The sequence below is a fragment of the Balearica regulorum genome, chromosome 28, assembly GCF_011004875.1.
Source record: "Balearica regulorum gibbericeps isolate bBalReg1 chromosome 28, bBalReg1.pri, whole genome shotgun sequence".
Classification (NCBI taxonomy): Eukaryota; Metazoa; Chordata; class Aves; order Gruiformes; family Gruidae; genus Balearica; species Balearica regulorum.
Genome location: NC_046211.1, coordinates 2,457,391 through 2,470,858, shown reverse-complemented (window position 1 = coordinate 2,470,858; position 13,468 = coordinate 2,457,391). Strand labels below are relative to the sequence as shown.

The window sequence follows — 13,468 nt, the reverse complement described above, 5'->3', positions numbered from 1 at the left end:
CCCTGGAAGCAGGGATGTGGTGTGGTGTGTCTGGAGAGTGTCCCGCAGGCTGTGAGAGCCCCGCGGCGTGGGGAAGGGGTCCCTGGTGCCAGCGTGGTGCGGACAGGGCTTGCTCCGTGCAGATGCGCCCGTGCCTTCCCCTGCCCTGCAATGTGTTGGCAGAGCCTTGAGCTTTTCCTGCTGATGTATTTTAAATAAAGACTTGCTCAGCAGGCAGGTCCCAGCATCCCTGAGCCTGACACACGCACACTGTGCACCCAACCCCTCTGAGCTGGCAGATTTTCTTTTCCAGCTCTTTCCACATCTTGAATATTGTTGTACAGAGAGGCAAAATAGGAAAATGAGAATAAAATGAGCTTTTCTCAGCTGTCCTTTGCTGCTGTGCAGGGAAAGCGGTGCTGTCTCACAGTACGTCTCCCCGCGTCGGGCTGCGATCTGAGGGTGAGCCCTGCTTTGAAAAGCGACGGAGCAGAGAGCTCCCCGCAGGGCTGGGGAAACTGAGGCACGAGTGGCGTCTGGCACCCAAACCGCCCTCGAAGCAGAAGAGGTGTGATGGTGGGGTGCTCGCCCAAGCTCCTCGTGCCCCGCCGGGGTGCGATCATCACCCAGCCACCACCGGGACGGGCCCCCGGAGCTGCGGGCAGAGCCGACGCTGCCTCTCCCCGAGCTAGTGGGGCCGGCGGGATTATCTGCTTAGCTGCACCATCTGTTCACCAAACTGCCATCATTATGTTCAACTTGGGAAGAAAACGGCCCCTACAGAGAAGCAATTTGTTCGCTGACTAAACCTTTCAGGCTCTCGCCGTCCGAACCTACCCTCGCCGCTGCACGGGCAAGCTCGCTGCTTGCTCCCGGCTCGCTTAAACAATCTGCGGGGAGAGTGGCGGCGCGCAAGCTGGTTGCGCTGGTAAATGGGAACGGGGAGGGCACAGGGCTCCCCTAATCCGATTACAAAACATAACAGCCTTTCAGAGGGGCTGGGGGCCGGGCGAGGGGAGGAGGAGGGAGGTCCATTTCACACCCGACCCCTACGTCTGGGGGTCTCGCAATGATCTCACTGGAGGGGCTTTTCTTCCCGTCGCAGTGGGTTGCTTTTGAAACGTGCTGCGAGGAGATCAAAAAGGGGAAAGGGGCTGCCTGGGAAAGAGGAGGAGAGGGCTGGGAAGGAGGTGAGGTGGGAGGGGGTGGTGTAGGGCTGGGGGTGCTGGCTTGAGCCTGGCACCCCCTTCCTGGGGCTTCTCCCTCTTGCATTCCTCCTCCGTGACGCGGCACCGGCGAACGGTGTGTGCCAAGGGGACGTGGGCACGTGGGACGGGTCCTCCCCCGTGACCCGAGCGTGGAGTGGGACCAGGGTCTCTGCACGGAGTGGGGACAGCAGGGATGGAGCGGCGTGGCCCACTTCCCGGTGTTTTGGTGTGGAAATTCCATTGGCATTGAAGCATTTAGCAAATGTATGGATTTCCCCAGGTTTTCTGTAACAAACATCTGAAACTGGAAAAGTTAAAGTGATGGTTTGACTTACATCAAAGTGAGAAGTTTTGATTTCTGCTGTGGAGCGATGCTTCAGACTCCAATTTTTCTCTAATTTGATTTAATTCCTTTTAGAAAGGATGAAGAGTCCTGTCAAAAAGTGATGGTTTATGGTCAGCCTGCAACCAAACGATTTTTTTTTTTTTGCACCTTTGATACAATCATTTAAAAAACCTCTATGTGTCTCAACAGCAGCAAGTACTAAAACAAGATGGTCCCAAACGTGGCCACTTCGGCTGGGTAGCAAACCGCTTACCCTAAACCTCGCTACGCTGGCCCTGAACCCCCCTGTTCCCTCTGCGTGGGATGGGGCTGTGTCCCCCTCCCCGGGGGGACGGTGCTGGCAGCTGGGGACACCTGCGCCCACGGGAACCCCACATGGCGAGCGGGAGAGTCTGGCACTGGAGGTGTGAAAGCGTCTGGCAGCCGCCCCCAGGCTCCCAGGATGTGGGTCCCCCCCCAGGCCTCCTTCCACCGGGGACCCCTGACACGGCCACCATCGCCCCCCCGCCCCGGGAGCTCTTTGGGGCTGTACCCCGACTCCAGGCGCTGCAGGACCCCCCTTGGCTTCCCCTGAGCTGCCACATTCTCGGGGTGCTCGAACCTGCTCCTGGGCAGGAGGTTTAGAGGCTTCTGCCTGTACCTTGGGGGGGGGGGGGGGGCATGTGGAGATGGGGTGCTGGGTGCTGCCGGGGTCCTGGAAAGCAGGATCTGGGGGCTGTGATGGCCGGGGGAGCATCCCTCTCCCACTGGGGCTGAGTGTGGGGGGCACTTTCCTGTTTTGAGGCAGGGGGTGTGGGGGCTTTTTCTTGACCCCGGTGCAAGGCGATGAGCGGTAAGGAGAAGGCAGGGGTCACCCCTGTGCTGGGGACCCCGCTGTCACCCTGGTCTTGCCCCCGGGCGCTGGCTGCTCCGGGCTGTCACACCCTCTGGTGGCCAAGGCTCCAGGGGGTACCCCGCTCGGGGGGGACACGGGACGAGGATGGAGCAACCCCTGAAACCCACCACATGGGCATCAGACTTTGGGGTGAAGGGGGATCCTGGGGGCTTTGCTTTCCCCCCCTGGAAAGAAACCTGAAGGAAAGTCAGCCAGCAAAGCTGGGCAGGTGCCATGTGAGTTCATTGGCTATAAAAGATCTATGTGTTTTAATTGTTGTGTGCAAAAATGCCCCTAGAAAGTCTCTGCTGCTTTCTGTGGAGCCTGGTATGCTCTGTCCCCGACACAGCCTCCCCCATTGCCTTCCTGTCTTCCAAGAGCAGTAGACGGGGAAACTGAGGCACAGAGCAGAGAGGGGAAGTGGCCGAGCCAAGTCTGGACACCCTGAGGTGTCCCTGGAGCAAGCCGGCCCGCTCCCACAGCAAGCGCCTGTATCACTGCGGCATCTCTTCACCCTGCGAAGGCCCGTGGGCACCCGACTGCTCCCAAAACCTTTGGGACCAAGACCTGGCTCCACATGGGGACAAGCCTGGCTGCTGGGAAGTTCAGGCTGCCAGCAGCTGCCCGGCACCGGCGATGCTGGCAGAGGGTCGAGCCTGGTGGTGCAGGACCTCACCGGGGGGGTCGGGGTCGTTAGACCAAGGTGCTGGTACCCGGCTCCTTTCTGCTCGCCCCACGGTCGCATCCTTCCTCGGCCACCTGCGCCAACGCAGAGACACGGAGAGGGGCAGAGACGGGCCCTGCTCGGGGCAGATCGGGACTGGATGGGGGGTACCCGGGGGGCTTTAATGAAGCTGGCTCCCACCCCAAACGCTGCTGCAGGAGGAGGGAGCGTACCCACAGCCGGGGAACCATCCAAGCCCTGCTGCTGCCTGAGCCCAATAAACCCTTTTTTTTTTTTTTAACCCCAGCTTTACCTCCCAGAGGACCGTGTTTTCCAGGTACCGCGGGTCCGGGGCAGACCTCAGCCCCTTGGTTTTCAGGACGGCTCCTGAGGATGCCGAGAGCCGGGCGAGGGCGTCTGAGAGCGGGGCGGCCGGCCCGGCCCGGCCCGGCTCCTCTCGCCGGGCTTCCCCTGACATCTAGCGGCAGCGTCGGGCTGGGCAGCCCCGGCCTCGGCCCCTGGGCTGTGCGGAGCCCCCGGGGGCAGCCCCGACCCCAGTTTTGTCCCAGCCCCATGGCTGTGCGGAGCCCCGGCCCCGGAGGTCTGTGCAGCACCGAGCACCGCTGGTCTCTGCCTGCTCCGGGTGATGGGGAGGATCCACTTTGGGGCTTTTCCCCCCAAATCCATCAATTCCTCTACCCTTCGCACCCTCCGTCCCGTCTCACCGCAGGCAAAACTCACCGGTGAGGAAGCCGCCGAGCGTGGCCAGCAGCAGGGTGATGGGCAGGGCGCAGAGCTGGCAGAGAGCCTGGTCGGTGGCCGTCCGGCTGCCCTGGGCCACCAGTGGGAACACGAGCTCCAGCCTGCAAGCCGGAGCACGGACAGGTTTTTGGGGAGCTTGTTCTCCCAGGCAGGGAAACGGGGGGCTCCACTTGTGGCTCTGGGTGATGTAACAGAGGGTGCGTGGAGCATCCCCCATTTCAGGCGTCGTGGTGGCCCCGGTTTGGTGCGTGGAGTCACTGGCACCCCTGATTCCGGCTCCTCTCACCTGCCGCCGTAAGCATCTGCAGTGGCCAGCGCCGTCAGCAGCGTCCCCAGCAAGGCGCCCAGGATCCCCGGCAGCCCGTGAACGTTGTGAACCCCACACGTGTCCTGGGTTTTCAGCCTGGAGCGCAGGACGGGCTGGGGAGAGCGTTAAGGGAGAGTCGGGGTTCGGACGGAGGATGCTTGCCCAGGGAGGCTGTGCTGCGGCTCGGTGTTTGCAGGTTTGGGGGCTGCAAACCCCAAAGGGGTCCCCTGAGTTGGGACTGGGGTCCTCGGCTGTCCCGAGGTGACTCACCGTGAGGAATCTGAAGCCAAGTGGGGGGATCAGGCCGGCTAGAAACCCCGCAATGAGGGCCCCGAAGGGGGTGACCAGCATCTCCCCAGCCATGCCCATCATGGCCACGCTAGCCAAGGTGGCATCCTGGATCTGAACCTGATGGAGCACGACATGGTCGGGGGAGTTGGCTCCGCGGAGGACATCAGCGTGGAGTTGGGGGGATTTGAGCTTCCTCAGGTCTTAACAAACCCGAGAAAGCCTAACGGGCATCCCCTTTTGCTCTGGGTGTGTTCGTGCTCGCTGTCCCTGCAGGACGGGACGCGGGCAGTGCATGAGACTTGGGTTTGTCCCAGGAGAGGACCTACCATCCGCAGGGCGCTCTCCTCGTAGAGGACAGGCGAGAGGACAAAGGTGGCCAGGGTGCTCGCCGCCAGTGAGAAGTAGGTGTTGAGCACTGCCCAGGGCTCGGCGTTGTGACGGACCGTGGTGGCTGAGGTGAAGCTGGGCCAGAAGATCCACAGGTAGATGGTTCCTGTGGGGAAGGGGAACAGGCAGGTTTTGATGTTGGGGTTGATCCCTCATGGGAAAGAAGCTAGTGCCAAGAGATGCAAGTGGCCACAGCTTGCAGCGTGGGAGGTTCAGGGTGGACACAAGGAAAAGCCTTTCCCTGTAGAGGGTGGTCCAGCCCCAGGACAAGTCCCCAGGCAGGTGGAGGACTTCTGTCCTTGATGGTTTGCAGCATTCTGCTGGTCAAAGCCACAGCCACACTGTCCTAATGTTGGTGATGGTCCTTCCACCACCATGTCTGTGACTCTGGTGTTGTAGGATTTGAGCTCCGTACCAACCACAGCAAAGATGTCTGGCTGGTGCCCCGTGTCCTGCTGCTCTTTCCTCTTGTCTGTATGGGGCTGGTGCAAAATCCGTGAAACCATCAAGCCGAAATAAGCACCGAAGGTGTGGATGGTCAAGGAGCCCCCGCTGTCGCTTACCTGGTGAGTACAAAAAACCACCGTGCAGGAAGGGGGGATATGGGATTTGTCTCTACAGACAAGGTGGGTCTTGACATGAGGAGGCTGAACCCATGGTCACCTCCTTTCTGGTGCCCCCCCCCCCCCCCCCAAAATCAGTGACTCACCCCCATGAGACTGAGCAGGATGTATTCGTTGAGAGTGAAGAGGGTGACTCCCAGCAGGGTCAGCAGCAGCATCTGGACGGGGTTTCCCCTGCCCAGAACAGCTCCGGTGGAGATGAGAATGGCTGCGGTGCAGAAGTCGGCACTGACCATGCTGGGAAGGAGAGGGAAGGCGTCGGGCTGGACCCGGCGCTGCCAGGGGGGGTGAGCATGGGAGCTGGGGAGAGCGGGGCTGGGGCAGGGGCGGGAGACAGGAGCTGAGCCTGCAGCCCGGACCCTGCGTCCCACCGCTCCCGCAAGCTGAACGGGCAGCTCGATCCTTGCGATGTCGGTGACAAAGGGACAGCCGGGCTTGAGGCGGGCGGGGGCCAGTGTGCCCCCCCTAAATGCCTGGCTGTAACCTTGGCAGTACTTACATGGCCCGTACTAGTGTGGCACTCAAATAACCCAGAAACCTGGTCCTACTTGTCCTCATAATCCTCCTCCAAAGCAGAGCTGTGAGTTTTACAGAGGAGGGAGCCAGTGTGCCAGGGCTGGACCTGGGAGGAGCGCGGCCGGGCAGCGGCAGCCCCCTCCTGCCTTACCTCTGAGCTCCCACATAAATTTTGCCATTCAGGAAGAAGTATAAAAATCCCTGGATGAGTACGGCCCACTGGATGGCGAAGGCCACGATGAGGATGCTGATGGCCGTGCTGCCCAGCCCGTAGCGGCTGAGGAAGGCCACCATGAGCCCGAAGCCAAGGAGAGCTTGGAGGTGGACATCCCGGAAACCTGGCAGAGCAGAGGCAGGATGGGTCTGGAGGCGTCGAGGGCAGGCAGCCACCCTCCTGCCTGCCGCTCCCCCCCCCCCGAGGGGGCTCAGCCAGCCCAGTTTTGGGGAGCTGAAGGCTTCAGCCGATATAAATCAGCCTTGCTCCATCTACGTGTCTCTGGAACCGAGGTGGATCTGGTCTTGGATCTCCCTTGGAGATCTCCAGCGGAGAGCACGAGCGGTTGTTGCTTCTGTTAGTGACAGGTAAAGCCGTCCCTGCCTGACGCGGCCCCTGCCATCCCGTTTGCAGCCGCCCTGTGCGGATGCCTGAGGACATGCACGTGGTTCACCCCGCAGCCCAGGAACCACTCGAGATGGCCGAGAGGTGGGTGTTTTGGGTGGGTGCACCCATAACACCAGCGCAAAGGTGGGTCTGAGATGTCAGCCACCCCCCGGAACCTCTCCGCTGCCCCTGAAAACATCCCGTCCCGCTTCATGGGACAAGAGGAGCAGAAGGGTGAACAGCAAACTGGGACCAGGCAGAGGAGAGGGGACCTGATTCTCGCTTAGGCTTAAACGCCCTTTGCACCCCTCGGCTGTGCCGAGAGCTGCGCCCCGTGAGCCGGAGCCGTGAGTCACCACCTGCGCTGGGTGGGGATACATGGGCAGGCGAAACCGGGAGAACGTGCCTGCTGCCTGCTGCCTGCTGCCTGCTTCCTGCCCAGCGACTCGGCTCTGCTCAGCTCCCCTCCCTCGGCCAGGGTGCTCCGGAGGTTCCTTTCCAATCGCCTGCCTTGCCCCTGCCTCGGGATCTGTCCCTCACGCTCCAGCCCAGGGTGAGGTTCACAGAGATGCCGGGCGTGCAGGAGGATGCTCCCGGCAGGACGGACCCCCCCCTGCCCCGCGTTGGATGCTGCGGCAGCACGGAGGGAGCCGAATCCTCTGTGAAAGGGGCTCGGTGCAAATCCCTTGGCACTGCAAAACCCACCGGGTCAGTGGGAAGTTTTGCAGACCCCAAATTACCAGGAGCTGCTGCTGTGTTCCACCCCCCTCCCCGGGATGAGAGGACAATCCCGGGTTTCTCACTGCACCGAGTGATCCCCTCTGCGCTCCAGCTGCTGAAACGCGTGTCCTAAACCCAAATATCCCTGGTTTGGACCCGACTTTGTCCAAGCACGTGGGAAATCCTTGCAGCACGGCTGCTTTCCACCCACCGACCCCTCCTCGGCGGGATGCACCGGTACCCCAACCCTGCGGCTTGATGTTCCCTCTCCTCTGTTTCACGGCGTGACAGGTCTGCAGCCCGGACCGAGCGTGGTGACGTCCCGTGCCACCCCCTCAGCGGCGCCTGGGGACCAGGCAGAGCCGCTCTCTGCACCCACCCAGGGTGGGGGGTACTCACGGGGGTGCTGAAAACCCGAGTCCTCGTTTTTCCAGCTGCAGTTCGGCTGCTGGGAGCAGAGGCTGGGACTGCTTTCGGGGCTGTACCGGACAAAGACGGCGAAGAGGATGATGGTGAGGATTTGGAGGAGGAAGCACAGCCCGGAGAGCCGGAGCCTTGAGGCGGTGGTGTGCTCAGGCATGTTGTGGGGTGGCCGGGGCAGGCGAATCCCCTGAAATCAGGGAGACACGAGGAGAAACTCGTTGGGGCTGCAAACTCCGCCTGCCAGGGCGGCTGCCAGGTCCTGCCCTCGTCTCGGTGCTTCCCACGGGCGGAAGAGCCGGCCGGGAGCGGGACGGTGCTGCCAACACGGAAACCCCGGGCTGGCCGCTCCCGGCACGCCTCGGCACCTGGTGTTTTACCACATCAAGCGACTCAGGCCGCTGTGCCGGGGGGGGAATCGTGCGGGGCTGTCGGTGTCAGCATCCGGCTCGGCTGGGCGTGAAAGGGTCAGGGTGGGATTTGGGGTCCGGGGGTGGGGGGGGAGGCATGGCCGGGGGACACCCGCGGTTTCAGCCTTTCTGGAGGTTTGGCACGGGAGAAACGTGATGGTTTTGGGGGATCAGGTCAGACAGAGGAGATGGAGGGTGGTGCAGTACGTGCAGAGGGACCGACCCGCTGCAGAGGTGCCGGGCTTTGGCAAGTTCGGCAAAGCCGGGTTTAAATTCCCTGGTGAGAAGGAAGAAATGATGGTTCGGGGCGGGGGGGGCTGTGGTGCCGAGGTTACCTGTGGGGCTGCGTGGGGAGGAGGAGAAGCTGAGCCTTGAAAAACAAGGGCGAGAAGCGGAGTCAGAGGCTGCTGTTAGGCAGGAGAGGTGGGGGGGAGCTGGGACACGAGGGTTCCCTTTGCTTTTCTTTGGCTGCCTCTGTTTTCGCAGAGAGGTGTTTGTAATGCACCGAGAGCGGGTACAAATTCCAAAAAGGGAGAGGAAGAGAAAAGGAGCCGAGAAGTCAAACACAGCGTGCGTTTGGGAAGCGACTCGAGTAACTCCTTTCCACGGCGCCGCGCCAAATTATGATCTCAGATAAGCAGCGTCGGGCCGGGGTCGTGCCCTGACGCCGACGGGCTGGGGAAGGGGAATGAGTCACTTTTGGAGGCCGCGGCGAGTGTCCCGCTCGGGGCTGTGGTTTTGTGAGAGCCGAGGGGTGTAGCTATTGCCTTCACTTGGGAAAAATGCAAGAAACGACTCGGCCGGTTTGTGGTACCACGGAGCTGGGAAATGGCATCTTCCAGCCGAGGAGCTCTGAGCCGCTGCCCGGGGCCAGGCGCTGCTGGGGGGGGGTGGCGAGGGGGGGAGCTGCTTTTGCAGCCGTGAGCGTGGGAAGTGTGATGGAGGGAGATCAGGGGTGCTCTCTGAGCAGCCACCGACCCACACGATAACCGTGGGGAGACGCGGGAGAGGAACGTGCGGTGCTGCTGTGGGTTAGCCTTTCTCTGCGGGGCGGGGGGGGCGGTGAGCAAAGCTCTGGCCACCTTTTGCTCATTAAAAGGAGCCAAAGCACTGATGGTTGTGAGCTGGGAGAGCCTCGGAGGCTTCCGGTCCAACCTGCCGGCATCAAAGTTAGGGTGGGTTATTGCATTAACCCCTCGGTCCAAATCTGCGTAGGGGCTGCGCCGCGGGGAGCGGGCTGGGGGCAAGGGGCCGGGGAGCCAGCGCACGCCCTGGTGCTGCTTCCCCCCGGGGGGAGGTTTGTTTTCTGTGCCGTGCGTGCCACGGCGAAGCCGGGATCACTGTGTCCTTTGGTGCCGGGGGGGACAGACGCTGCTTGTCTTGTGTTTCCTTTGAGAAGAGCTTCTTCCACCCCTGGAGATGGACCCTGGGGGGGGGAGGAGATAAGGCAGCGCAGAACACAGCCCCATTGTGCGCCCGTGTTTTGCTCCCGGCCGCATCCCGGCCCCAAGGTGACGATGGAGAAGCCTCTCCGATGCCTTTTCGCACGGCAGGAGAAGGCCGATGGGATGCAGGGACCCCCCCCTTGCACAACCCATGGGAGCCCCAAAGGATGGGAGCAGTATCCCCCTCATCAGAGACTGGGGGGGGGGGCATAAAATTAACCATTGCCCTGGTGTCTGCGGGAGCAGAGCGTGCCGTCCCGGCACCGGGGGCCGATGCGGAGGGGAGGCTTTGCCAGCCCGGGGGGCTGCCGGAGCCCTGTGCGGTGCTGGCATTTTCCCTGAATTCCCCGACGCTGCGGCCTGCAAATAAAGGGATGTTTGTTAGCCGGGCGCACTGTGTTTTGCCGAGCAGAACAATAAAGAGAAAGACGCTCACAATGGGAAATTGTGCTTCCTCCTCCCCGTGCGTTCCTCGGGGAGGTGTTGGGGGAAGGAAAAAAAAAAAAAAAAAAGAAAGCGGGAAGAGACGACGACAGGGCAGGGAGCGAGGGCTCGGCCGGCGCTCGCCGCTCCTGCGCACCATGGGACCAGGCGCCAAGGGACCGCGGGGCCGCGGGGCTGCCGGGACGCTGCCCGCCCCAGGACGGTGACAGGGCAGGGGCTGGCTGGGAGCACCCGCTCGCTGCACCCCCTCTTCCCGGCAGCGCCGCGACGTAGGTTTGAGTTTTCCGGAGCCCTCGACCCCGCGATGGGGCGGCTGTGACGGAGACGGGACGGGGCAGGACGTGTGCTGGAGGCGTTGGATGGGAACGGTGGCTCCCCAGAGGACGCGGCTGGGGACGGTAAGAGGTGCGGGGACACCGGGGAGGAGGGTTGACACATTCTCTTGGCCCCGTGTCCTGTGAGGGGACGTCCCCTGTGCACAGTAAATGCCGGTGAGCTCCCAATGGAGCACAGCCATCCGTCCGCCCCACAGCATCCCCGGCAGATGCCCCCCCCGCCCCCGGTCCCCACTGAAGCCAGCGTACGTCCCGCCGCGTGTCCCTGACCCCTGCGCTCCCCCCCAGGTGCCGTCCTGCCCCCAGCTCTAACGATGCACCGGCTTCTCCTGCTCGGCTCCCTCTGGCTCTTGGTGGCACCCCCGGCATCGAGCATCTTCCAGCGGCCGACGGGGAGCCCGGGTAGGGAGCAGGGCCTGGGGGTAGAACGGGGTGCTGCCATTTGGGATGGGTGCTGGGGGAGGGAGATGATGTGGGGGGGTCCCTGAGCTGTGCATCCCGGGGGTTGCAGGAAGGGAAAAAAAGGAGCCGGGATGGGTGATGGAAACCAGGCTGGAGATGCCGATGAGGGTCGAGGGGCGTCAGGGGAGGCATTGGAGGGGCGGTGGGGCCACGGCGATGCTCCGTGGTGAGCCGATGCTGAGGCAGCCCGGGCGTGCCGCAGCCCCCCCGCGCCTGCAGTACCTGCTGGAGCCCCTCCACGCCGCGGTGCACACGCAGCGGGGTGCCACGGCCACCCTGCCCTGCGTCCTGCGCGCCCTGCCCCGCAACTACCGGGTGAAGTGGAGCAAAGTGGAGCCGGCCAACTACCGGGAGAGCATCATCATCATCACCAACGGGCTGTACCACAAGAACTACGGGCCGCTGAGCCCCCGGGTGCGCCTGCGGCACAGTCACCGCTACGACGCCTCGCTCACCATCACCGACGTGGCTCTGGAGGACGAGGGACGCTACCGCTGTCAGCTCGTCAACGGGCTGGAGGACGAGAGCGTCTCGCTGACGCTGCACCTCGAAGGTGAGGCTGGGCTCCCTCCTGCCGCATCCCCCGGGGACGTGGGGGAGAGGGGACCCTGGGCTGGGGGGTCCACGGCTGGGTGCCTCCACCCCTCGCGTCCCCTGTTGTGATGCCCCGTGCCCCAGCCTTGTCTTCAGCACCAAATCCCTGGGGGTAACAATCCAAAGCCTCCTCGGCGACAGAGTCTCCTTCACCCTCCGTCCCTGTCCCCACAGGCATCGTCTTCCCCTACCAGCCCAGCAACGGCCGCTACAAGTTCAACTACCACGAAGCCAAGCGAGCCTGCGAGCAGCAGGACTCCCGCCTCGCCACCTACCAGCAGCTCTACAAAGGTGAAGCATTAAAAAAAAAAAAGAATTAAAAAAAAAAAAACCCTTCCGCTCCAAAACATGCCTCGCTGGGGCACAGGGGAGGAGGGAAGCGCCGGTGCTGAGCCGCCTCTTGCCCCGCAGCCTGGACGGAGGGTCTGGACTGGTGCAACGCCGGCTGGATCCTCGACGGGACCGTCCACTACCCCATCATCAACTCGCGGGAGCCGTGCGGCGGCCGCCTCCTCCTGCCAGGCGTTCGGACTTATGGGGCCAGGGACAAGCAGAAGGACCGATTCGATGCTTTCTGCTTCACCTCCGCTCTTCAAGGTACCGCCGGGGTCCCCCGTCCCTCCCATAGCCGCACCGAACCCCGCTGCCCGCCTGGCTTTGTGTCGGGGCTGGGGTTGTTCCTGGGTGGCCGTCCGTGGTGGCCGCTCACGCGCCGTGTCCCCGTTCATCCCCAGGCCAGGTCTACTTCATCCGGGGCCACCTGAATTTCAAGGAAGCCGGGCAAGCGTGCCGCAACCACGGGGCTACCATCGCCAAAGTGGGGCAGCTTTATTCCGCCTGGAAGTTTTCCCAGCTGGATCGCTGCGACGGGGGGTGGCTGGCGGACGGCAGCGTGCGGTACCCCATCACCACCCCCCGTGAACGCTGCGGGGGGCTGCCGGACCCCGGCGTCCGCAGCTTCGGCTTTCCCAGCAAAGAACTGCGGACCTACGGCACCTACTGCTACGTGGGGAAGTAGGAACGCCGGGAGGAGCGGTGGGGCTGAGCGGAGGGGACGGTGGTGGGACGCCAGCCCTCGTCACCCAGGCGGAGAGCTTGAGGCAGGTATGTGGGGGGGGTCTCCCGGTGATTTTATCCTCCGATGGAGCGATAGAGCTGGGTTTGGGTGCTCAGTGCATCCTCTGATGGAGCTGCTCCCCGCGCCCCAGCCTGCTTCGGGGCTCGTTGGGTGTTTGGGGCTCACTGGAGAAGCCAGACCCATTGCTGGGCCAGGGAGGGGGTCTAATCCAGCCCCCCCGACAGGCAGCACAGGCTCCCCGTTCCCCAACCCCGGTGCATCCCTCACCCCATCCTCGCTCCCCGCAGCCACGAGGACTCTGGCTGGTGCAAGCGCGCTGGAGGGCCGGGCATTAACGAGCGTGACTAATGGAGTTTCGCCTTCTCAATTAATAAAGCGGTAAAGCTGCACGGCAAAACTACGCTCTCGGCTGGCCTCTGCCCCCCCCGTCCCCCGCCCCCGCGACCGTCTGGCCTCTCCACGAGGGGAATTTGACAAGGACTTTCCATCTCAAGCAGGGGGGGGCAGGCGGCGCGGGACCCCCCCAGCCGCCCAGTGCCAGGGGTTGTCGGTGTTCCTGGCACCGCGCACCGGGGGTTTCTGTGCTTTGCTGTTCGACGCAGCCAGGGAGAGCTATAAAAAGCACCGGAGCTGGCACGGCGCAGACGGGGAAAAACAGCGTGGGGAGATGCCAGCATCCCCAGGCACCTGCGATGTGCTCTGACCGGTCCCCAATGCCACCGGGATGCGGGGGCACTTTGGGCTGTGCCTCCCTGTTTCTGTGCTCCCCAGGGATGTGGCTGTGCCAGGGGCTCTCCGGCTCCGTGGCGCTGGCGGGTGCTGCCACGCTCCCCGTTTTGGGGGCTGCGCAGCCCTGTCGTTCCCACCCCGGTGCTGCCCCAAATAACCAGGCCACTGCTCCGTGCCACCCGTTTACTGGTTTTAATACCCACAGAAGCACGGGGATGAGGGGGGGGGGCGGTTTGGGCGACACGTACCCACTCCGAGCCTGCAGCAGCGGGT

At 63.3% G+C, this 13,468-nt stretch overlaps 2 protein-coding genes across 12 annotated transcripts; one reads left to right on the top strand and one right to left on the bottom strand.

Moving 5' to 3' along the window:
• Positions 1-1,491: 1,491 nt before the first annotated feature.
• On the bottom strand, positions 1,492-8,010 carry RHBG (Rh family B glycoprotein). 10 transcript variants are annotated; one of them, XM_075737285.1, is made up of 10 exons: positions 7,678-8,006; positions 6,109-6,295; positions 5,528-5,678; positions 5,234-5,381; positions 4,758-4,924; positions 4,411-4,548; positions 4,120-4,253; positions 3,813-3,934; positions 3,385-3,458; positions 2,969-3,166 (listed from the first exon to the last, which is right to left on the bottom strand). In XM_075737285.1, the coding sequence occupies exons 1-10, from the start codon at positions 7,856-7,858 to the stop codon at positions 3,101-3,103; spliced, it is 1,368 nt and encodes a 455-aa protein (XP_075593400.1). In that variant the 5' UTR covers positions 7,859-8,006; the 3' UTR covers positions 2,969-3,100. The 10 variants fall into 10 exon arrangements, 9 of the variants coding, with proteins under 9 accessions (XP_075593401.1, XP_075593404.1, XP_075593395.1 ...); XR_012832674.1 differs by having other exon boundaries at positions 3,091-3,166; positions 3,813-4,011; positions 7,678-8,008; XM_075737286.1 differs by lacking the exons at positions 2,969-3,166; positions 3,385-3,458 and adding an exon at positions 1,492-1,620 and having other exon boundaries at positions 3,813-4,011; positions 7,678-8,009.
• A 1,992-nt stretch (positions 8,011-10,002) lies between these two features.
• Positions 10,003-12,852, top strand: HAPLN2 (hyaluronan and proteoglycan link protein 2). Of its 2 annotated transcripts, none has more exons than XM_075737294.1 (6): positions 10,003-10,395; positions 10,621-10,734; positions 10,997-11,347; positions 11,563-11,679; positions 11,800-11,985; positions 12,123-12,852. In XM_075737294.1, exons 2-6 carry the CDS (start codon positions 10,647-10,649, stop codon positions 12,404-12,406), a joined length of 1,026 nt encoding a protein of 341 aa, XP_075593409.1. In that variant the 5' UTR covers positions 10,003-10,395; positions 10,621-10,646; the 3' UTR covers positions 12,407-12,852. The 2 variants fall into 2 exon arrangements, with proteins under 2 accessions (XP_075593409.1, XP_075593408.1); XM_075737293.1 differs by having other exon boundaries at positions 10,003-10,402.
• The last annotated feature ends 616 nt before the right edge of the window (positions 12,853-13,468 follow it).